The 20,287-nt window shown below is 44.6% G+C and overlaps 1 protein-coding gene across 2 annotated transcripts in view; it reads right to left on the bottom strand.

Moving 5' to 3' along the window:
* LOC126100566 (uncharacterized) overlaps positions 1–20,287 on the bottom strand; it is a 73,469-nt gene that overhangs the window by 40,868 nt on the left and 12,314 nt on the right. For both annotated transcript variants that reach the window (XM_049911183.1, XM_049911184.1), the window contains exon 2: positions 953–1,189. In XM_049911183.1, the coding sequence (XP_049767140.1) occupies positions 953–1,189 (237 nt within the window). The remainder of the gene's footprint in view (positions 1–952; positions 1,190–20,287) is intronic.

Raw genomic sequence — 20,287 nt, 5'->3', positions numbered from 1 at the left:
CTGGGTGAGTTCACCGGAACGGCACGACGTTTCGAAGAATGTCACTCCCATAATCATTAGCAACACAACTTTATCTGTTTAACTCGCCAGTAAGCGCAACATCACTGCCTCCGAATCCTGGAATGACATTAACACGCTTTCCATATTCGGCTACTTCTCCCACTCGTATCCTGTACCAGCTAATCAATTTGCCACACCTTCTCAAACACCTAGAACACATTCTCCTCTCCTACATTTCCCATTAACTTGAGTCTCCTTTGTCCTGGTAGTCCAGGACCCTGGACTACCAGCTGGCGTCCTCTCTATCTCCTAACACCACAACTACCATTCCCTCCCTGATGAACATCCATCTGATTGCGTACAGTATCCTTCCAGTATTTATTACATCCCAATCCCTATCCACACTTACCAGAAGAACTCATCATTCCCACAATAAAGACGATGTACTATCATGCTCAGAAGTATCCGAACGAACTGAATTGCGTTCCATCTCATTTGTGTGCAACCCGTATCATGTAACTGTTTTGTCGGTCCTCTGTTCTCTTTTCGTTCAGTCGTTTGAGTATACTACATGAGACCACTAGAGAAAACTTCTATGTCTGGCTGTCAGTCAAAAATTGGATTAGTATCACGATAATGAAAATATCAGAAAACACGTTATTACAGACCACTCAGTCTTCAATGCTTGTAAATAAATTTAATACAGTAAATGATATGTTCTAAAACAAGTTACCACTAGAAATTACACAACGGAACGAACCTTTTTGTACTGGACTAGGGACTGGAACTCCGATCCGGCAACTCTTGTTCCTGTTAACTAACTACGAAAATTCATAAATATGGTTTCAGACACATGTAACGAAGTGTGAGTATGTTTAAGCTTGAAACCATGCGGCACACTTCTCGTGTGTTGAACAGTGTAACAAGTCTGTAGAAAACAGCAGAGACTTACGTGAAAGCTCCTCGCCGGACGGCCAGCGCGTTGTCCTCCGCCAGCTGCTTGAAGTCGACCTCGTCGCCCGCGAGCACGCAGTAGTAGGTGTCCCTGACTCCGCGCCCGTCCTCACCGCGCTGGACCACGGTGAACCTCAAGGAGGAGCCGGCGGTCGCCACCTCTGGATGTGAGTGGTAGCCGCAGTACGCGGTAGGGTGTCCCGGGAACTCCAGCGCCAGGATCTCGCCAGTGCTGCTGGTACGGCAAGAAGAAGGCACATTTCATTACCAAACACTGGCAGTCTTCCTCAGAGTAGCGTCGACTGCTCCAAGATTCCAGGGCTGATATTCTCAGAAATAATTCGTGTAGGTAAGTTATCATTAACTGTAGAATATCGGAAAACACGGAAATCGAAGCGCGTGGGATACGTCGTCACAGAAGCACGTTGATATTTAAATGTACTGATAAGAAACGATGAGGTCACTCACGGAATAGACAAAGAGAGAAATTTTTGAGATAGTGTTACTAAATCGTACACGCCAACCATAAATAAAATACGTTGTACATAAAAATGTTTTTAAAAAATGTGTGTGAAATCTTATGGGACTTAGCTGCTAAGGTCATCAGTCCCTAAGCTTACACATTACTTAACCTAAATTATCCTAAGAACAAACACACACACCCATGCCCGAGGGAGGACTCGAACCTCCGCCGGGACCAGCCGCACGGTCCATGACTGCAGCGCCCAAGACCGCTCGGCAAATCCCGAGCGGCATAAAAATGTTTAATTATTTCATTTTCGGTGGCATGTACGATCTACAGAACCATGCTGATGGGCAAATATATGGAAACGCCACAAACATATTACCACGTTTAATACGGTGTAGGGAACACGATGGCATTCAAAACAGCTTCCAGTTATCTCGGAATGGATAAATACTGGTCCAGTATGGTTTTTAATGGAATGTTGTACGCTTCTTCCTGCTAAATAGCGGCAGTGTAAGGTAACGACGATGGAGGTGGAAAGCGATCACGCTCATATCTCTCCAAAGTGGGCAAAAAGGGCCAATACCTTCGAGATATGGTGACTACGTTGGCCAGGGGAGATGGGAAAATACATCCACGTGCCCCCACAACCAGTCATGGACGACGCAAGCTATGTGAACAGGGGCGCTGTCGCCTTGGAACACACGGCATCACCATTGGGGAACAAACATTCCATCATGAACTGGACCTGATCAGCCGATATGATCACATAATCAGTGACAGTAATGGGATGTTGCAGATTAACCAGTCGGCCCAGGGAATACAACGATATAACTGCCCAAACCATAATTTACTCTCCGTACATGAACTTGGCCAGAAGTTGGAAGTTGTGTGAAGGAAGACACACCCGAGCAACTGACAGTATTCCATTTCTCCATAGTCTGGTTCTATGTCCCCAGTCCCACGTTTTCCTGTTATGAGCATTTGCATCACTGGTCAGTGGTTTTGGAATTTCAGCTCGCCCTACTCTTTCCTCTTTCTGGAGCTCCATTCGCATCGTTCGGCGCTGACAAGGTTCGCGAGTGCGACATTCAGTTCTGCCATGGGTTCTGCTCTTGACCTCTTATTTTTCGTCATAGTCCACTTCAGTGACTGTCTGTCACAATCATTCAACATACGCTTTAGTCCGAGTCGTGATGTGGTACATGAGGTTTTCCGCTTTCCCTGTAAGTGGTTGCCTCTTGAAACGCCTAATACTTCGGCCACCCTGGTAACGGAAACACCCATCAAACGACCACAAACTGTTTTGCAATGTTCGAGTTCACTTGGCGCCGACATACCACACTACCAGCTACACAGAACACTGTTCTGATCACGAGACACACTTGCAACATGGTGCCGATCCTGGTCAAGTGCAACAGCGCAACCTGCAGGCTTGCCAAGCATCTGCGTTTATGTTCAACTCTGCATATCTCGCGGCACTTCCACAGTTTTTTTCAGCACATGTACAGTCGTGGACAAAACTAGCGAGACCCCTCACCTTTCCGTTATGCTGATTCGCACAGCCTTAAAGTCTGCTACACAGCATAACAGGCAAGGCGACGAAGTGCTACCAACATACCACGCACGGCCGTGAAATTGACAAACTATCGGAACTTTGTCAGACTGTTTTCAATCATGTGTATGACTATATAAATGCTGATTAGTGTGTTAAACGCAACACGTAAATATAAGATGTATATGATAGAAGAAACGCTAATTAGTATGAACTGTGCTAATAAAAATGAATTTCAGCTTATCGAGATAACATAACTATTTTAGTAAGGCAAAGTACCTCAGATCGTTACGAATTAGGGAAATATTATGCGTATTTGGCTGCAAAACGGTCTGTGTCAACGTTCAGACCAGTCATGCTGGATTAGCGTTGCTGACCTACCATGAAAATGTGCAAATTTAGCAAAGCGTGAAGATTCATAATGAAATTCAGTTGAAAATCATTAGTGCCACACGTAAGTCAATCCAGTTATTGACAGAAGCGGAAAAAGTAATCAGTAAGAGCTATGAAATTCCACAAGATTTTCATATTTGCATCCACAGGGCGCCAGTACTGAATAAAGATAGCAATAAAACATATTGGGGGCGCGAGAATTTCTTAAAATTGCTGTACTACTAGTCTATCTGTCTCCATCGAGATTAGAACAAAAAACCAAACCAGACCGACCTTGCAGTAGCAAACACTTTTCACTACGGTAGCAGACAACACAGGCAAACAGCCCTCTATTATTACCCTAGACTTGAATAAGCCGGCAATTTCGCAATGAAAATGGCAAAATGATCTGCAGTTTCTGTTGCATAGAGCTTTCTGGGCTCAAAAACAAGAATTTTCTACCTTTATGTCACCGCTTATGTCTCAATCATTCGGGAAGTTTATCGAAATAACAAAATACTGTTATTAGCGAGTCAATATAATAGCATAATTCTGCACCACCCCAGGAAATAAACGGCTACATAGCTGCCAAACGTATTCTACAATGTTTCGAATTCTGCATTAGACTCGCCACAACCTGAAAACGTTCATTAGCCGAAGTGTTTCTTACGCTATCTAGCAATGGGAATGCTCGCACTTCTAAAACGCGGTGGCATTAATACTGGGATCAGAATTACTACGTGTATATGCAAATGGATTTTAGTTGCATTCCTGTAAACGTGATTTGGATCTAAAGCATAGCTACGAGTAATATGCTGATGTATCGACTGCAACTAGAACATTTCCAATAAAGAGTAGGGGAATTATTTATGCGGCCCTCATCTTCAGTAACTGTTGTAGCTATTTTCGTTGTTAGGATTTTGTCACTTAAATAGGTAAAAATGGAACCCTACTAGTCTCACTTTCCTTATCGTCTATCTGTCTACCCAGCCCTTAAAACCCGTTTTGCTAATTCGTAACGATCTGGGGTACTTTGTCTTACTAAAACAGTTATGTTACCTCGATAAGCTGAAATTAATTTTTATTAGTACAGTTCATACTAATTAGCGTTTCTTCTTTCATTTATATCTTATATTTACGTGTTGTGTTTAACACACTAATCAGCATTAATATAGTCATACACATGATTGAAAACAGTCTGAGAAAATTCGGATAGTTTGTCAATTTCACGCCTGTGCATAATATGTTGGTAGCACTTCGTAGCCTTGCCTATTATGCTGTGTAGCAGACTTCAAAGTTGTGCGGATCAGTATATCGAAAAGGCGGGGTGTCTCGCTCGTTTTGTCCACGACTGTACGTGTTCGTATGTACCCGCATCTAGTCCTCGCAAAGGGTAAAAACCATTGTCTCAGCTGTCACCGATTAATATACTATGCAATATTACCTGCAGCAGGTTTTATTCATGTCTGTAAGTAGTGAAGAAGTACCAGCAAATGGATGAGGTCATTTCGGAATGTGGAATTAGCAAGAGTATAACACATGAAAGAGCGCATGGTTTTAATTTTTCAAACAGTTTCAAAGATTAGGTGCTTGGCTTGTAGAGGCACACCACTTATCCTTCGATTTTGACGCTGTTCATGTGCTTTAAACGTGTATTCCCACATTCATTGCTTAGTTTCACAGCGACAACAGGGTCGTCAATCTTTCTCGACTGTCGATTGCACATGACATATTGTTTGTAAGCTTTGTAGGTTCGTGCTAATTTTCTGCCTCCTGTGACGAAGAAGACATTTTGGAAATTGCGTGGAGTCGTGTCGAGTTCAAGTGGCACCGTATCAAAATGTGTTCTGCTCCTGTTGCTTAAACAACCTGAATCAATATCTTCCAGCATCTGTTAAATTCGTTGGATGTTCATTGCCAAGATGTTTTTGTCAGTTAGCTACCACTGGGTATCTTTCAGTCGTAAATTATGGTTATTACATCGCACATATACTTTAATTTATTTAAAATTTTATTCCAGTTCTCGTTTAATCATATCTATCGACAATGCTAAATAACGATGCGTCCCATTGTCATTGAGTTACCATTTAAAGTTGGTAAGATGACATACTGACAACAATGCTATGTCGGATGAAGCCTCGTTTGTCGTTGCCTACCATTTACTTCCGTATTCTTTCGAGTACTTGAAGTATCGATTAGAATATTTTCTTTGTGTTATTGAGTAGAAGAAGAATTAGTTTGTGTTCTAGAATTGTGCTGTTGAATTTCGTGTTTTGACTACAACTAACGAAAGATTCTAAATTTCCTGGGGAGCTATAAAAACTTTGAACGGAGCAAAGTCCTAGTTTCAGAAGAGAGTGTATCACCTCACCAGGAGGTAAAGCCATTGACATAACTGCCACCTATTTACTAACCATATAGCGTGAGCTGAGGTTAAAACAGCGTAGAAGCTTTTGTTTGCCTGTGTATGAAGTGTTGGTGTACTAGCTAATTGATGCGTGCTTCGGAGCTTCATCTGATTTCGGAATATGTAGATCGTAACAGTACAACGCGTGAAAGAGCTCATTGCTGTAATTGTCAAGCAGTTTTAAAGATCATGTGCTTTACTTGTAGAGGCAGATCACATCAATAAGATTTTGAAAAAGTTCATGTGCTTTCATGTGAATTCTTAAATTCACTGCTTAGTTCCACTGACTATGGCGTCGTCAATCTTTCGCACTTGTCGATTTCAAATACAAACTGTCTGTGACTGTTGTTGGTTCGTGCTGCTGTAACTTCCTCCCGCCTACGACGTAGAAAACGGTTTGGAAACTAATGCGACCTGCGTATACTCATGCTGAGACCAGCTGGAACTGTACCAAATGTGTCTTTTCCTGGGATTGCTTAAGAAAATTGATTTAATATCTTGCAGCATCTTTAGCTGTTAAATCCATTGGACGTTGATTGCCTATTCGGGTGTTTTCATCATTTAGATACCACTGGGTATCTTTCAGTCGCAAAAAATGGTTATTGTACCGTGCATGCAGGATGTTCCAGGAGGAATGGTCAGTATTCGGGAATGTGACAGGAAGGATTATTCGGAGAAAAATGTCTAGTACTGGTGGGCTCTTAAAATGCGCACCGTATGAGGCATGAACACTTCTTCATCTTCGACAGAGTGAAAGAGATCTCTTCTACTAGGAGCTCTTTGCTTTTCATATTTTGAGAGAAGTTAGTATGGACCAAAACAAGAAAAAAATGTCCCGTGAACAAGGGCCCTAAAATACATTTCTTAAGGGCTTTGAGTTCTACTTCATCTTCGCTAATGTGAAACACATCTCTTTTACTGAACAGGTATTCATAGCTCTTAAGGTACGCGTTTAAAAGCCCATGTTTATACAGAAATTTTTCATGTTTTGCTCCATACTATCTCCTTCCAAAATATGGAAAGCAAAGAGCCTACGGTAAAAGTAGTTTGTTTCACTGCATCGAAGATGAAGAAGTGGTCATAGATCTTAAGGTATGCATTTTGGAGCCATAGTTAAAATATTTTTTGCTTCGAGTGACCGCTCCTGTCATATTGCTGAATATTGACAATTTCTCTTCGTTCACCATGTGTTTTTAAAATTGTATTCCAGTCATCGTTTAATCATTGCTGTCAATGTTGATAAGCAATGATGTACCCCATTTTACTGATATTGCTGTTAAATGTTGAACACAGAGCATGCTGAGAACAATTCTATGTCGCCTGCCACGTCGTGCGTCGTTGTCTAGCAATTACATCCGCATTCTACGTGTACTTGATGTATCGATACGAATACGTGCTTTGTGTTATTGAGTAGAAGAAGCTTCACTTTTGATTCAAGCATTGTAGTCCTAGATTTTGTGTTTCGTCTACAACTAATGTAACTTTCCGAAGTTCCTGAGGAGATTTAAAAGCTTTGAACAAAGTGAAAGTCTGACGTTCAGAGGCGAGATCCATCGCCCCGGCAAGAAGTAAGAGACATTGACTTAACTGTCACCTATTTATTTACTGCATAACCTCAACTGCTGTTAGAAATGAGTATGAATTTTTATTTGTATGTTTATGTAGTGTAGAAGTATTCGCAAATTGATGCGGGCGGTGGAGTGTGAAATGATTTCGGAACATGTAATTAGTAACAGTGTAACGCCTTAAAGAGCACATTGTTTTAATTTTCGTTCAGTTTCAAAAATTAGATCCCTGACTTGCAGAGGCAGACCGCTTGACTAGGATTTTCATGATGATCATGTATTGCCATCGTGCATTCTGAAATTCATTGCTTACTTTCACCATGAAAACGCCGTCTTTAATTTTTTTGCGAATGTCGATTACTTAGTCATTTTCCGCCTTGTGTCACGAAGACAGTTTGAAAGCTGCTGCCAACTCCGTAGGGTCATGTTGAGTCCATATGGCAGCGTACCAAACTGTCTCCTCCTTCTGACGCATAAGGAAATGATTCAATATACACTCCTGGAAATTGAAATAAGAACACCGTGAATTCATTGTCCCAGGAAGGGGAAACTTTATTGACACATTCCTGGGGTCAGATACATCACATGATCACACTGACAGAACCACAGGCACATAGACACAGGCAACAGAGCATGCACAATGTCTGCACTAGTACAGTGTATATCCACCTTTCGCAGCAATGCAGGCTGCTATTCTCCCATGGAGACGATCGTAGAGATGCTGGATGTAGTCCTGTGGAACGGCTTGCCATGCCATTTCCACCTGGCGCCTCAGTTGGACCAGCGTTCGTGCTGGACGTGCAGACCGCGTGAGACGACGCTTCATCCAGTCCCAAACATGCTCAATGGGGGACAGATCCGGAGATCTTGCTGGCCAGGGTAGTTGACTTACACCTTCTAAAGCACGTTGGGTGGCACGGAATACATGCGGACGTGCATTGTCCTGTTGGAACAGCAAGTTCCCTTGCCGGTCTAGGAATGGTAGAACGATGGGTTCGATGACGGTTTGGATGTACCGTGCACTATTCAGTGTCCCCTCGACGATCACCAGTGGTGTACGGCCAGTGTAGGAGATCGCTCCCCACACCATGATGCCGGGTGTTGGCCCTGTGTGCCTCGGTCGTATGCAGTCCTGATTGTGGCGCTCACCTGCACGGCGCCAAACACGCATACGACCATCATTGGCAGCAAGGCAGAAGCGACTCTCATCGCTGAAGACGACACGTCTCCATTCGTCCCTCCATTCACGCCTGTCGCGACACCACTGCACGATGTTGGGGCGTGAGCGGAAGACGGCCTAACGGTGTGCGGGACCGTAGCCCAGCTTCATGGAGACGGTTGCGAATGGTCCTCGCCGATACCCCAGGAGCAACAGTGTCCCTAATTTGCTGGGAAGTGGCGGTGCGGTCCCCTACGGCACTGCGTAGGATCCTACGGTCTTGGCGTGCATCCGTGCGTCGCTGCGGTCCGGTCCCAGGTCGACGGGCACGTGCACCTTCCGCCGACCACTGGCGACAACATCGATGTACTGTGGAGACCTCACGCCCCACGTGGTGAGCAATTCGGCGGTACGTCCACCCGGCCTCCCGCATGCCCACTATACGCCCTCGCTCAAAGTCCGTCAACTGCACATACGGTTCACGTCCACGCTGTCGCGGCATGCTACCAGTGTTAAAGACTGCGATGGAGCTCCGTATGCCACGGCAAACTGGCTGACACTGACGGCGGCGGTGCACAAATGCTGCGCAGCTAGCGCCATTCGACGGCCAACACCGCGGTTCCTGGTGTGTCCGCTGTGCCGTGCGTGTGATCATTGCTTGTACAGCCCTCTCGCAGTGTCCGGAGCAAGTATGGTGGGTCTGACACACCGGTGTCAATGTGTTATTTTTTCCCTTTCCAGGAGTGTATCTTGCAGCATCGTTAGCTGTTAAATCCATTGAGTGTTTGTTAGCTGTTCGTGAATTTTCATCATCAGTAGCAAAATACGGTTTTTATGCAGTACGTGCAAGCTGTCCTAGGAGAAATTGTCAATAATCATGTGTATTACGAAATTTTGTCGTAGTTGCGAATATTTTTAACATCAACAGTGTTGGGCATGGTAATCATACCTATTGGTGACACATGAAATTCTGTGCTGGTCCGGGACTCTACCCCGAGTTTCCGGCTTATCGCAAGCAGTCGCCTTAATGATTCAGCTATCCGTGCACACTTCCAGGACGGATCCAATCCACCAAATGCCACAAGGTCACGCCTATATTTCTCGAAGCATTACCTGGATTCCCACAACAGCATTGATGGGACAAACTCGTTCAATGTTAGTATTATCGTTGATTTGCCCTTCTAGGCTGTAATTCTTATTACTAAATGTCTGTTCCATCAGACATGCACGCATTTGAAAGAACAGACGTTGTAATAATAGGTTTAAAAATATTCATGGATATGATGGGAACGATCAACCGAAGCAAAAGGTGTAGCAGTCAAGGGTTTTAAAGTACATATCTTAAGGACTATGATCACTTCTTCATCTTCGACAGTGTGGAACAAATTTCTTCTATTGCAAGCGCTTTACTTTCCATATTTTGAGAGGTCGTAGTACGGAGCCAAACAAGAAAGTGCAACCTTAAGAGCTTCCCTACTGTGAACGCAATTCTTCTGATGCACAAGTGCTCATAAGCCCTTGAGGTGTGCATTTTAGATGCTATATTTACTTTGTAGTTTTTTCTTGTATTAGTCCTCCCAAAATAAGGAAAACAAAAGAACTTGCAATGGAAGATATTTGCTTAAAGTATCGAAGAAGTGTTCATAGCTCCCAGGGTATGTGTTTTAGAGCCCATGTTTACTATACTTCATTGCTTTGAATGATCGTTGCCCCTGTAGTCAGTATCGTTGTTGTTTAATGTTGATCACAGCGAATACTAACAGCAGTGCCACGTCGCATAAAACATCGTTTGTCGTTACGTAGCTATTACTTCTGTATTCTCTGGAGTATCGCTACGAATGTGTTCTTTGAGTTATTGAGGAAAAGACGGTTAAGTTATGATTCAAGCATTGTAGTGTTGAATTTTGTGTTTCGCCTACAAATAACAAAACATTGTAAAGTTCGTGTGGAGCTTTGCAGTCTTGAACGAAGTGAAAGTCACAGCTGCAGAGACGAGGTACATCTCCTCATCAAGAGGTAAGAGCCACTAACTCAACTGTCACCTTTTTGTTTACGATGCAGCGTCAGCTGCGGTTAGACGAGTATACAAGGTTTAATCTCACTGTGTATGTAGTGCAGACGCTCTGGCAAACTGATGCGTGCAGTGGAGTTTGACGTGAGTTCGAAACATGTAATTAGTAACAGTATAACACGTGAAAGAGCGCATTGTTTTCATTTTACAAGTAATTGCAAAGATTAGGAGCTTGACTTGTAGAGACAGACCATTTCCCCTTCGTTTTTGACGAAGTTAATGTGCTTTCTTTGTGTATTCTCAAATTTATTACTTAATTTTACAGTGACAAACGCGTCACCTGCCTTTCTCGTTTTCGATTGTCACATACATGCTGCCTGTGATCGTTGCAGGTTCGTGCTGGTGCCCTGCTTATAGTATTGTTGAATCCAGCTGGCACCGTATCAAAATTTTTTCTGCTCCTGTTGCTTAAGGAAGCTGAGTCAATATCTTCTAGCATCGTTAGCTATTAAACCCATTGGGAGTATTATTAGCCATTCGGATGTTTTCATCATTTAGGTACCGCTGGGTACGTTTGAATCGCAAAATTTGTCTGATACATCCTACATACATTTAATTTGTATAAAAATTATTCCAGTGCCCTTTAATCGTAGTTGTCGACGGTGTCCAGTAACGAGGTGCCCTGTAGTTACTGCCATTGTTGTTTAATGTTGATCACAGGACATGCTGACAACAATGTTACGTCGGATGAAGCGTGGCTTGTCGTTGCCTAACAATTACTTCTGTATTCTCTCGAGTACCTGAAGTACTGATACGAATAGGCTCCTTGTTTTGTTGAGTGGAAGAAACATCATTTTTTATTCAAGAGTTGTACTGTTGGATTCTGTGTTTCGCCGGCCGCGGTGGCCGTGCGGTTCTAGGCACTTCAGTCCGGAACCGCGTGACTGCTACGGTCGCAGGTTCGAATCCTGCCTCGGGCATGGATGTGTGTGATGTCCTTAGGTTAGTTAGGTTTAAGTAGTTCTAAATTCTAGGGGACTGATGACCTCAGATGTTGAGTCCCATAGTGCTCAGAGCCATTTGAATCATTTGATTCTGTGTTTCGACTATAGCTGACGAAAGCTTCCAAATTTGCTGGGGAGATTTAAAGCTCTGAAAAAAAGCGAAAGTCACAGCTGCAGGGACTAGATACGCTGACCCAGGAAGAGGTGAGAGCGATTGACGTAACTGTCACCTATTTATCTACCATACAACAGCAGTAGCATTTAGAAGAGCGTATATGTTTTTATTTGACTGTATATGTAGTGCAGATGTACTGGTAAATCGACGCGTGCGGTGATCTGTGATGTGATTTCGGAATATGTACGAGAGGCGTTCAGTAATTAATGCAACACATTTTTTCAACAAATTTCGGTTGAAAAAATGCGGAATTTGTTGTGTGTCACCGTGGGATATTCCCGCTTCAGCCTCTGTAGTTCCATGAAGTTCCAATTTGTGGCGGCACTACACATATCCTTCAGAATGGCGCTTGTAGCGGAGGTGCTTTCCAAGCAGAGAGCTGTTATTGAGTTTCTTTTGGCTGAAAATTAGAGCGTCGTAGAATGTCTACGGGGACATGGCAGTGAACAAAAGCACGATAAGTCTTTCGGCGGGACGTCTGTCATTGCAACAACGTCACGCAAACCTATCCCACCTCTGGCGTGCTGGTCGGCTGCACACACAGCCGTGACTTCTACACTGTTGGAATGTGCGGACACATTGATTCGAGGTGATCGACGGAACGCAATCAAACACCTCGCTGCACAACTGGACGTCTCAGTTGGTAGTGCTTACACACTAGTCCACCAGTTATTGTACTCAAAGGTGTGTGAGCGGTGGGGTTCTCGCCACCTAACAGGAGACCTTAAGGATCAACGAGGGACCATCTGTGCAGAATTGCTTGCACGTTGCGGGGCTGATCCTGACAGTCTTTCGTCGAACATCGAAACATGGGTTGATCAGTTCGGATGGGAAACAAAACAGCAATCCATGGAATGGCGCCACACCGTCTCTCCTTGGAAGAAAAAGTTCCAAGCCTCACCATCAGCCATTAAAGTCATGGAGAGATTTGAAGTCCTGCCTCACGGTGCAACGATCGACTGTGAAATGTTTGGGCTGCCGTTAGGAAACTGAAGGAACGACTTCAGCGTGTTTGTCCACAAAAGTCTGCGCACCCGAGAGGATCTCAGAATTCACAAAATTTTGTTTAACTGCTCCTCCTCCTTCATCCTACAGTCCGGATCTCGCACCTTCCGACTTCCATCTGTTTGACCCAATGAAGGACGCTCTCTGCGGGGAGCAGTACGTGGATGATGGAGAGGTTATTGATACAGCAAGAAATCGACCAATAGAGTGGTACAATGCTGGCATACAGTTCCTCCCAGTAAGGTGGCGTAAGGTCGTCGCACTGAACGGAGATTATGTTGAAAAATAGGATTTTGTAGCCCAAAGAGTGGGGAATAATATGGTGTATTGGAAATCTGTATAAAATTAACGTACTTTCAGAAGAAATGTGTTGCATTACTTACTGAACACGCCTCGTAGTTAGTAACAGTATAACATGTGTAAGAGCTCAATGGTTTCATTTTCACGCAGTTTCAAAGGTTAGGTGCCTCACTTGTAAAGGCAGGCCACAGTTTTCGTCATGAAGTCTCAAATTCATTGGTTTGTTCCTCAATGACAACGATGTCAACCATTTTTCTCGCTTGTCGATTTCACAAGCATTCTGTCTTTGATCATCGTAGGATCGTGCTGCTATAATTTTCTGCTCAAGAGTGCGACACACTGGTGCAATGTGCCTATAGTCATGTACAGTCGAGTTTTCTTCTACTCTTGCTTAAGGAAATAGAATTAATATTTTGGAGCAACGTTAGCCCTTAAATTCCGTGGGTATTTAGTAGCGATTTGGGTGTATTCTTCATTTTGAGCTGGCCGTTCTGGCCGAGCGGTTCTAGGCGCTTCAGTCTGTTGCTACGGTTTCAGGTTCGAATCCTGCCTCGGGTATGGATGTGTGTGATGTCCTTAGGTTAGTTAGGTTTAAGTAGTTCTATGTCTAGGGGACTGATGACCTCAGATCTTAAATCCCATAGTGCGTAGAGGCTTAGAGCCATTTGAATCTTACCGAGCGAGGTGGCGCAGTGGTTAGACACTGGACTCGCATTCGGAAGGACGACGGTTCAATCCCGCGTCCGGCCATCCTGATTTAGGTTTTCCGTGATTTCCCTAAATCGCTGCAGGCAAATGCCGGGATGGTTCCTTTGAAAGGGCACGGCCGACTTCCTTCCCTAACCCTATGAGACCGATAACCTCGCTGTTTGGTCTCTTCCCCCAACCAACCAACCAACCAACCAACCATTTGAATCTTCATTTTGACATCGCTGGCCATCTTTCAGTGCAAGATATGGTCACTACATCCTACGTGCAGTTTTTCAGCTCACATGACGGTGAAAAGTGTACATTTAGGGTTGTACTTATGTTGCGGATGACTACGAAAGAACGGACAGCGTGGAACCTGGTGGGAATACACTTTCAGTGGAGGATCGCTGTAAAAATCGTCAGACACTGTGGATAGAATGGGCTCATCGGGGAATGGTTTTGTTGGCAATAAATTTACAGAACCCCCAACACGTTGCCCCAGATCGCCTTACTGAGCGACCGTTCAGCACTAAGCAATTCACGCTGTAATGTTTGGACAAAGATAAAGTTTATTAATGTTCACTCCAACAGTTTAAGGTTTCAAATAATCGTCGTAAAAAAAAAAAGTATCCTAACAGAATAAATGTACCACATTTCGAGCACGTCTTTTCTGTCTACGAAAAACTTCTATTATTTTGATACATACATTACGAATTGCCAAAAAAAGAAAGAATAAAATAATGAAATCTTGACTAATAACAAGTGGATAAGCTTACTGTAGTAAAATGTTGAGAATTCGAGTATCTGATTCCAAAAAAGGATTTATTGGTCGTCTTTCGAAGCCAAGGGCTCAACGGACCCAGTAAAAGAAAGGTGAGTTTCTCGATATTAGGCAACTTCGCTACAACATTCTCACTGTACTTTCACGATTTTATGGCCGTGTGGCTATGTGATCAGTTAGTGAATTCGAATTCCTCTCAGTAACCGGTCAAGCGGTTATGTGTGCTATGCTGCAAAGGCTACAATGAAAACCCGGGGCCCTGTCGACGATACTCAGCAGTGTTCCACATGGTGTTGTCTCTTACTTGCCCAGTGAAAAGCTCTGAAACGCTCAGTTGATCCTAGGCTTGTGTAATGCTGAACTACTTCGTTGGTCTTCGCGTGGCATTTTAAACTGAGGCCTCGATGTAATGGAGTCTGTATATACACTCCTGGAAATGGAAAAAAGAACACATTGACACCGGTGTGTCAGACCCACCATACTTGCTCCGGACACTGCGAGAGGGCTGTACAAGCAATGATCACACGCACGGCACAGCGGACACACCAGGAACCGCGGTGTTGGCCGTCGAATGGCGCTAGCTGCGCAGCATTTGTGCACCGCCGCCGTCAGTGTCAGCCAGTTTGCCGTGGCATACGGAGCTCCATCGCAGTCTTTAACACTGGTAGCATGCCGCGACAGCGTGGACGTGAACCGTATGTGCAGTTGACGGACTTTGAGCAAGGGCGTATAGTGGGCATGCGGGAGGCCGGGTGGACGTACCGCCGAATTGCTCAACACGTGGAGCGTGAGGTCTCCACAGTACATCGATGTTGTCGCCAGTGGTCGGCGGAAGGTGCACGTGCCCGTCGACCTGGGACCGGACCGCAGCGACGCACGGATGCACGCCAAGACCGTAGGATCCTACGCAGTGCCGTAGGGGACCGCACCGCCACTTCCCAGCAAATTAGGGACACTGTTGCTCCTGGGGTATCGGCGAGGACCATTCGCAACCGTCTCCATGAAGCTGGGCTACGGTCCCGCACACCGTTAGGCCGTCTTCCGCTCACGCCCCAACATCGTGCAGTGGTGTCGCGACAGGCGTGAATGGAGGGACGAATGGAGACGTGTCGTCTTCAGCGATGAGAGTCGCTTCTGCCTTGCTGCCAATGATGGTCGTATGCGTGTTTGGCGCCGTGCAGGTGAGCGCCACAATCAGGACTGCATACGACCGAGGCACACAGGGCCAACACCCGGCATCATGGTGTGGGGAGCGATCTCCTACACTGGCCGTACACCACTGGTGATCGTCGAGGGGACACTGAATAGTGCACGGTACATCCAAACCGTCATCGAACCCATCGTTCTACCATTCCTAGACCGGCAAGGGAACTTGCTGTTCCAACAGGACAATGCACGTCCGCATGTATCCCGTGCCACCCAACGTGCTCTAGAAGGTGTAAGTCAACTACCCTGGCCAGCAAGATCTCCGGATCTGTTCCCCGTTGAGCATGTTTGGGACTGGATGAAGCGTCGTCTCACGCGGTCTGCACGTCCAGCACGAACGCTGGTCCAACTGAGGCGCCAGGTGGAAATGGCATGGCAAGCCGTTCCACAGGACTACATCCAGCATCTCTACGATCGTCTCCATGGGAGAATAGCAGCCTGCATTGCTGCGAAAGGTGGATATACACTGTACTAGTGCCGACATTGTGCATGCTCTGTTGCCTGTGTCTATGTGCCTGTGGTTCTGTCAGTGTGATCATGTGATGTATCTGACCCCAGGAATGTGTCAATAAAGTTTCCCCTTCCTGGGACAATAAATTCACGGTGTTCTTATTTCAATTTCCAGGAGCGTAGATGTTGCATCAATCCAGATTTCAAAGTTTTCTTTGTCACTGACAGGTATATTTATTACAAAATCTAGGATTACGGACATGACGTCATTGTCCCAGGTTTCTCTTGCGACCCACTTGTGACGTACTGCTATAAGATTTACTCATGGAGACGGCCTGAGCGATGTCTCACGTGCTGCCTACTTTCGTTGCAGTAATATTCCATCGCACTGAGAAGTTATTCTGCTGGCGTGCAGGAGGACAGAAAGAGGAAGCTCCGCGAGTGGAGAACGTCTTCGCTGTTGGAGGTGCTTTACAGTGAGTCACGTGCTGTAACATTACTGGTGACAGGATATGCGGAGCAGTACGGGTTGAGAGATACCTGGTTGTACGCAGGGGTTCCGGCAGATATTACACACAGTCACGATTTACTTTAAATGCATCTCTTGTTCGCCGTAAACTCGCTTTCTGGCAAGTCATTATAAGTAATGTTTCTGCGACGGGCATCTCCTTTCAAGTGACGATTATGTGGGATTCGGTTGTGGGGTTTAAGGGTTCCTTGTCGGCGAGACTGGTGACACGCCAGAGTGGCTGAATATTGGGTAGTAGTATTGTGCGTTCATGGCGAAACAATGTTCAAAACACGAGTTTGGTGGTGAAGATTTTTCTTTTTTGGGGTGGGGGGAAGGGAGTTTAGCATTAAAGTTTATGACGAGGTGATTAACATATATTTCTTCATGTAAGTCTTTCCTACAAAATTTGGGGGTTCTTTCCCAATTCAACTGTACGAGTGACGACGAATTTTTGCCGCCTAACCTATGACATTCACAACGAACTTTTCTGAGTGCCGTTTGGCGTGCGGCGACTTAGCGACGTGTAATTGTGTTGATTTTTCATCTGTGACGAGGACTGATTGGTTGGTTTAAGGGGGGGCGGGGGAGGGAGGAAGGGACCAAACTGCTTGGTCATCGGTTCCTTGTTCCTATTAAAACAATTGGACAAGAGAAGAATGAAACAACCATAAACCAGACTCCCATAGTCAAGGCAGGATTGAACAAGGGCTCTGTAGAGCCACAGCAGTGTAGGTGAGGTGCTGCCAGCACTTCCGCTTAAGCTGACGAAGATGAGGAAGCCAAGTCAATCGGGCGTCGAAGACCAGTCCCAAGAAGAATCGGTATGTCTCCACTACAGTGAGTGGATCGTCATCAAGGTAAAGTTCTGGTTCCGGATGAATGGTACGACACCGACAGAAGTGCATGACGCACGACTTCGCAGCTGGAAACTGGAAACCATGGACTAGAGCCCACAACTGCGGCTTGTGGATGGCTCCCTGGAGGCGCCGTTCAGCAACACCACTACTGGAGGAGCAATAGGAAATGCAGAAGTCGTCTGCATAAAGAGAAGGTGAGACAGACGTCCCCACAGCTGCTGTGAGACCATTAATGACCACTAAAAATAGAGCGACAGCCAATACGGAACCCTGCAGGACCCCATTCTCCTGAATATAGGAGGAATTATGGGAGGCACCAACTTGAACACGGAAAGTACGGGGCGAAAGGAAGTTTTCGATGAAAATCGGGAGGGGGCCCACAGACCCCACTCATATAATGTGGCAAGGATATGACGTCGTCAGGTTGTGTCGTAATCTTTTCTTAAATTAAAAAAGACGGCATCCAGGTGTTGGTGTCTAGAAAAGGCTGTTCGGATGGCAAACCCGAGGGACACTAGATTATCAGCGGTAGAGTGACCCTGGCGGAAACCACACTTAGTATGGAGCCAGTAGGCCACGTGACTCTAGGAGCCAACACAACCGCCGACTCACCATACGTTCTAACAGCTTGCAAAGGACGTTGATGATGCTGACGGGCCGATCCACATCAAGTGGGTTTTTAACAGATTTAAGCACTGGAACGATGGTGCTCTCCCGCCATTGCGACGGGAATAGGCCATCGCACCAGTGTGGTCGAAGATGACGAGGATATGCCGCTGTTAGTCAGCGGAGAGATGTTTAATCATCTGACTGTGGATCCGATCTGGTCCAGGAGCTGTGTCGGGGCAATGTGACGAAAGGAGTAACAGCTGACTAAAAACAGAAAAAACTCTAGACTTTCGAGCGTTAGACAAAATCGACGAACAAAATAAAACAGAACCTCCGCGCCGATTAAAATCATTAAATGTCTACATAAGTTAATTTTCGAAGGATTTCAGATGAAAAAAGAAATCCTAAAGGCTTGAGAGAATTTTCTGGTTTTACTTTTCAATTAACAGCTGGTGAATTTGAAACTGAGAAGTCATTCATTGAAGCATCATTTTTAAAAGCGGAGTTACGAGCAAATCGCAATATTTCTCAATATATTGCGTACAGATAGTGGGAGGAAAAACGAAATAACTGCCGGAATTTATCTAACACTGACAAACGTGCGGTGAAAATTAACAACAACATGTAATTTGAAGAGGATGATGATGATGCTGATGACGAAGAAGAGGATGCAATCCAAATGGATAGCGATAAAAGATCAAATTTACACGAAAAGAAGACAGAAAAGATCCTCACCATATTCACAAGATCAATGTAAATTTTCTCCGTAATTTCGTGTCGTTGCGGTTAAGTTATTTAGTGGGGGTGACGGATAACTTGTTAGAAAGTATATCATGGACTTCGGGAAATGGCGTTTTCAGTGGGTTGGAGTCAACTGTAAATCTCGTTTTAGCAACAAAAAAAAAATCACTTGAAGCTATTTATTCATCGTGAGAAGAGTCTTATACCAGGTCTGCACTGAAGAAAGCTTTTCTGGAAGAGTTCGACATGAAAATAAGTGCTGTAGAGATCCAACGACTGCAGTATCAACGAAAGAAGAAACAGGAGAGTCTCTTCACGAATATTTTCTCGCAATGAAGGAAACTGCCATCTCTCCTGATACTGACAACAACACGCTGTTTCAGTACGTGACTGAAGGAACAGAAGCCGACTTCTCCCATATTCTGATGACGTACAAGTTCTTTGAATTTGTGTATGGCTGCTTTATGATAAGCGATGGTTGGAGGAAAAGAAATAAAAACAAAACCTGAGGAAGCCTTAAATGAAAGTTTAAAAATTATGGGTGGGTTATTGTGGTCACAATTTGGAGTAATAATTACCAAATAATGTGAATCTCCAATGCTTGTATAATCGTTCAGGTAACGATTTTCTTTCCTTTTGTTGTATCTCAAGTAGATTCGACTCAGAATTGTTAGTTGGCAGTTATCTGAAGTTGTCCGCAGCTCGTGGTCGTGCGGTAGCGGTTTCGCTTCCCACGCCCGGGTTCCCGGGTTCGATTCCCGGCGGGGTCAGGGATTTTCTCTGCCTCGTGATGACTGGGTGTTGTGTGATGTCCTTAGGTTAGTTAGGTTTAAGTAGTTCTAAGTTCTAGGGGACTGATGACCATAGATGTTAAGTCCCATAGTGCTCAGAGCCATTTGAGCTATTTATCTGAAGTTGTTCCTTGAGAGCACTTCTGTGTTGCTTGGGACTATATCTGGATTCATGATCTCAAATACAGTCCTAATGACATTATGGCTCGATTTATTTATATTAGTTTACTTCCATCGGATAAGCTCTCCTGCAGCCAACACAGTTACATTTATACTTAACACTATCCACTCACTGAAAATTATACTTTGTAACACTTTCACATAGTACCCTTTTTCAGGGAAATATTCCTGTTGTCTTCGTTATAACTGGACTGTTTCGCAGTCTTTGGAATATAACAAGCTGATCTTTGCATGTAAATTTTATATTTTAAAAGCAACGCTTAAACCTGAGGCTAAAACTGTGAATTGTTAAACAGTCACGTCACCCTAGCACATCGTTCCCACATTTCACTCGTCTCATCTATGACCATCTGCGAAATAACAAAACGTTACATCTGTACTTAATTGGTTAAAAGATACTACCTCCTGGAACGTTGTGAAACGTCCCCTTAGAAAAGTTATAAATGACTGTTCTTAAAATGGCACACAATATTTTTAGCACAACGCAATCTGACTTTC

Source organism: Schistocerca cancellata, chromosome 9, assembly GCF_023864275.1.
Source record: "Schistocerca cancellata isolate TAMUIC-IGC-003103 chromosome 9, iqSchCanc2.1, whole genome shotgun sequence".
NCBI classification, from domain to species: domain Eukaryota; kingdom Metazoa; phylum Arthropoda; class Insecta; order Orthoptera; family Acrididae; genus Schistocerca; species Schistocerca cancellata.
This window is presented reverse-complemented; position numbering and strand designations above follow the sequence as displayed.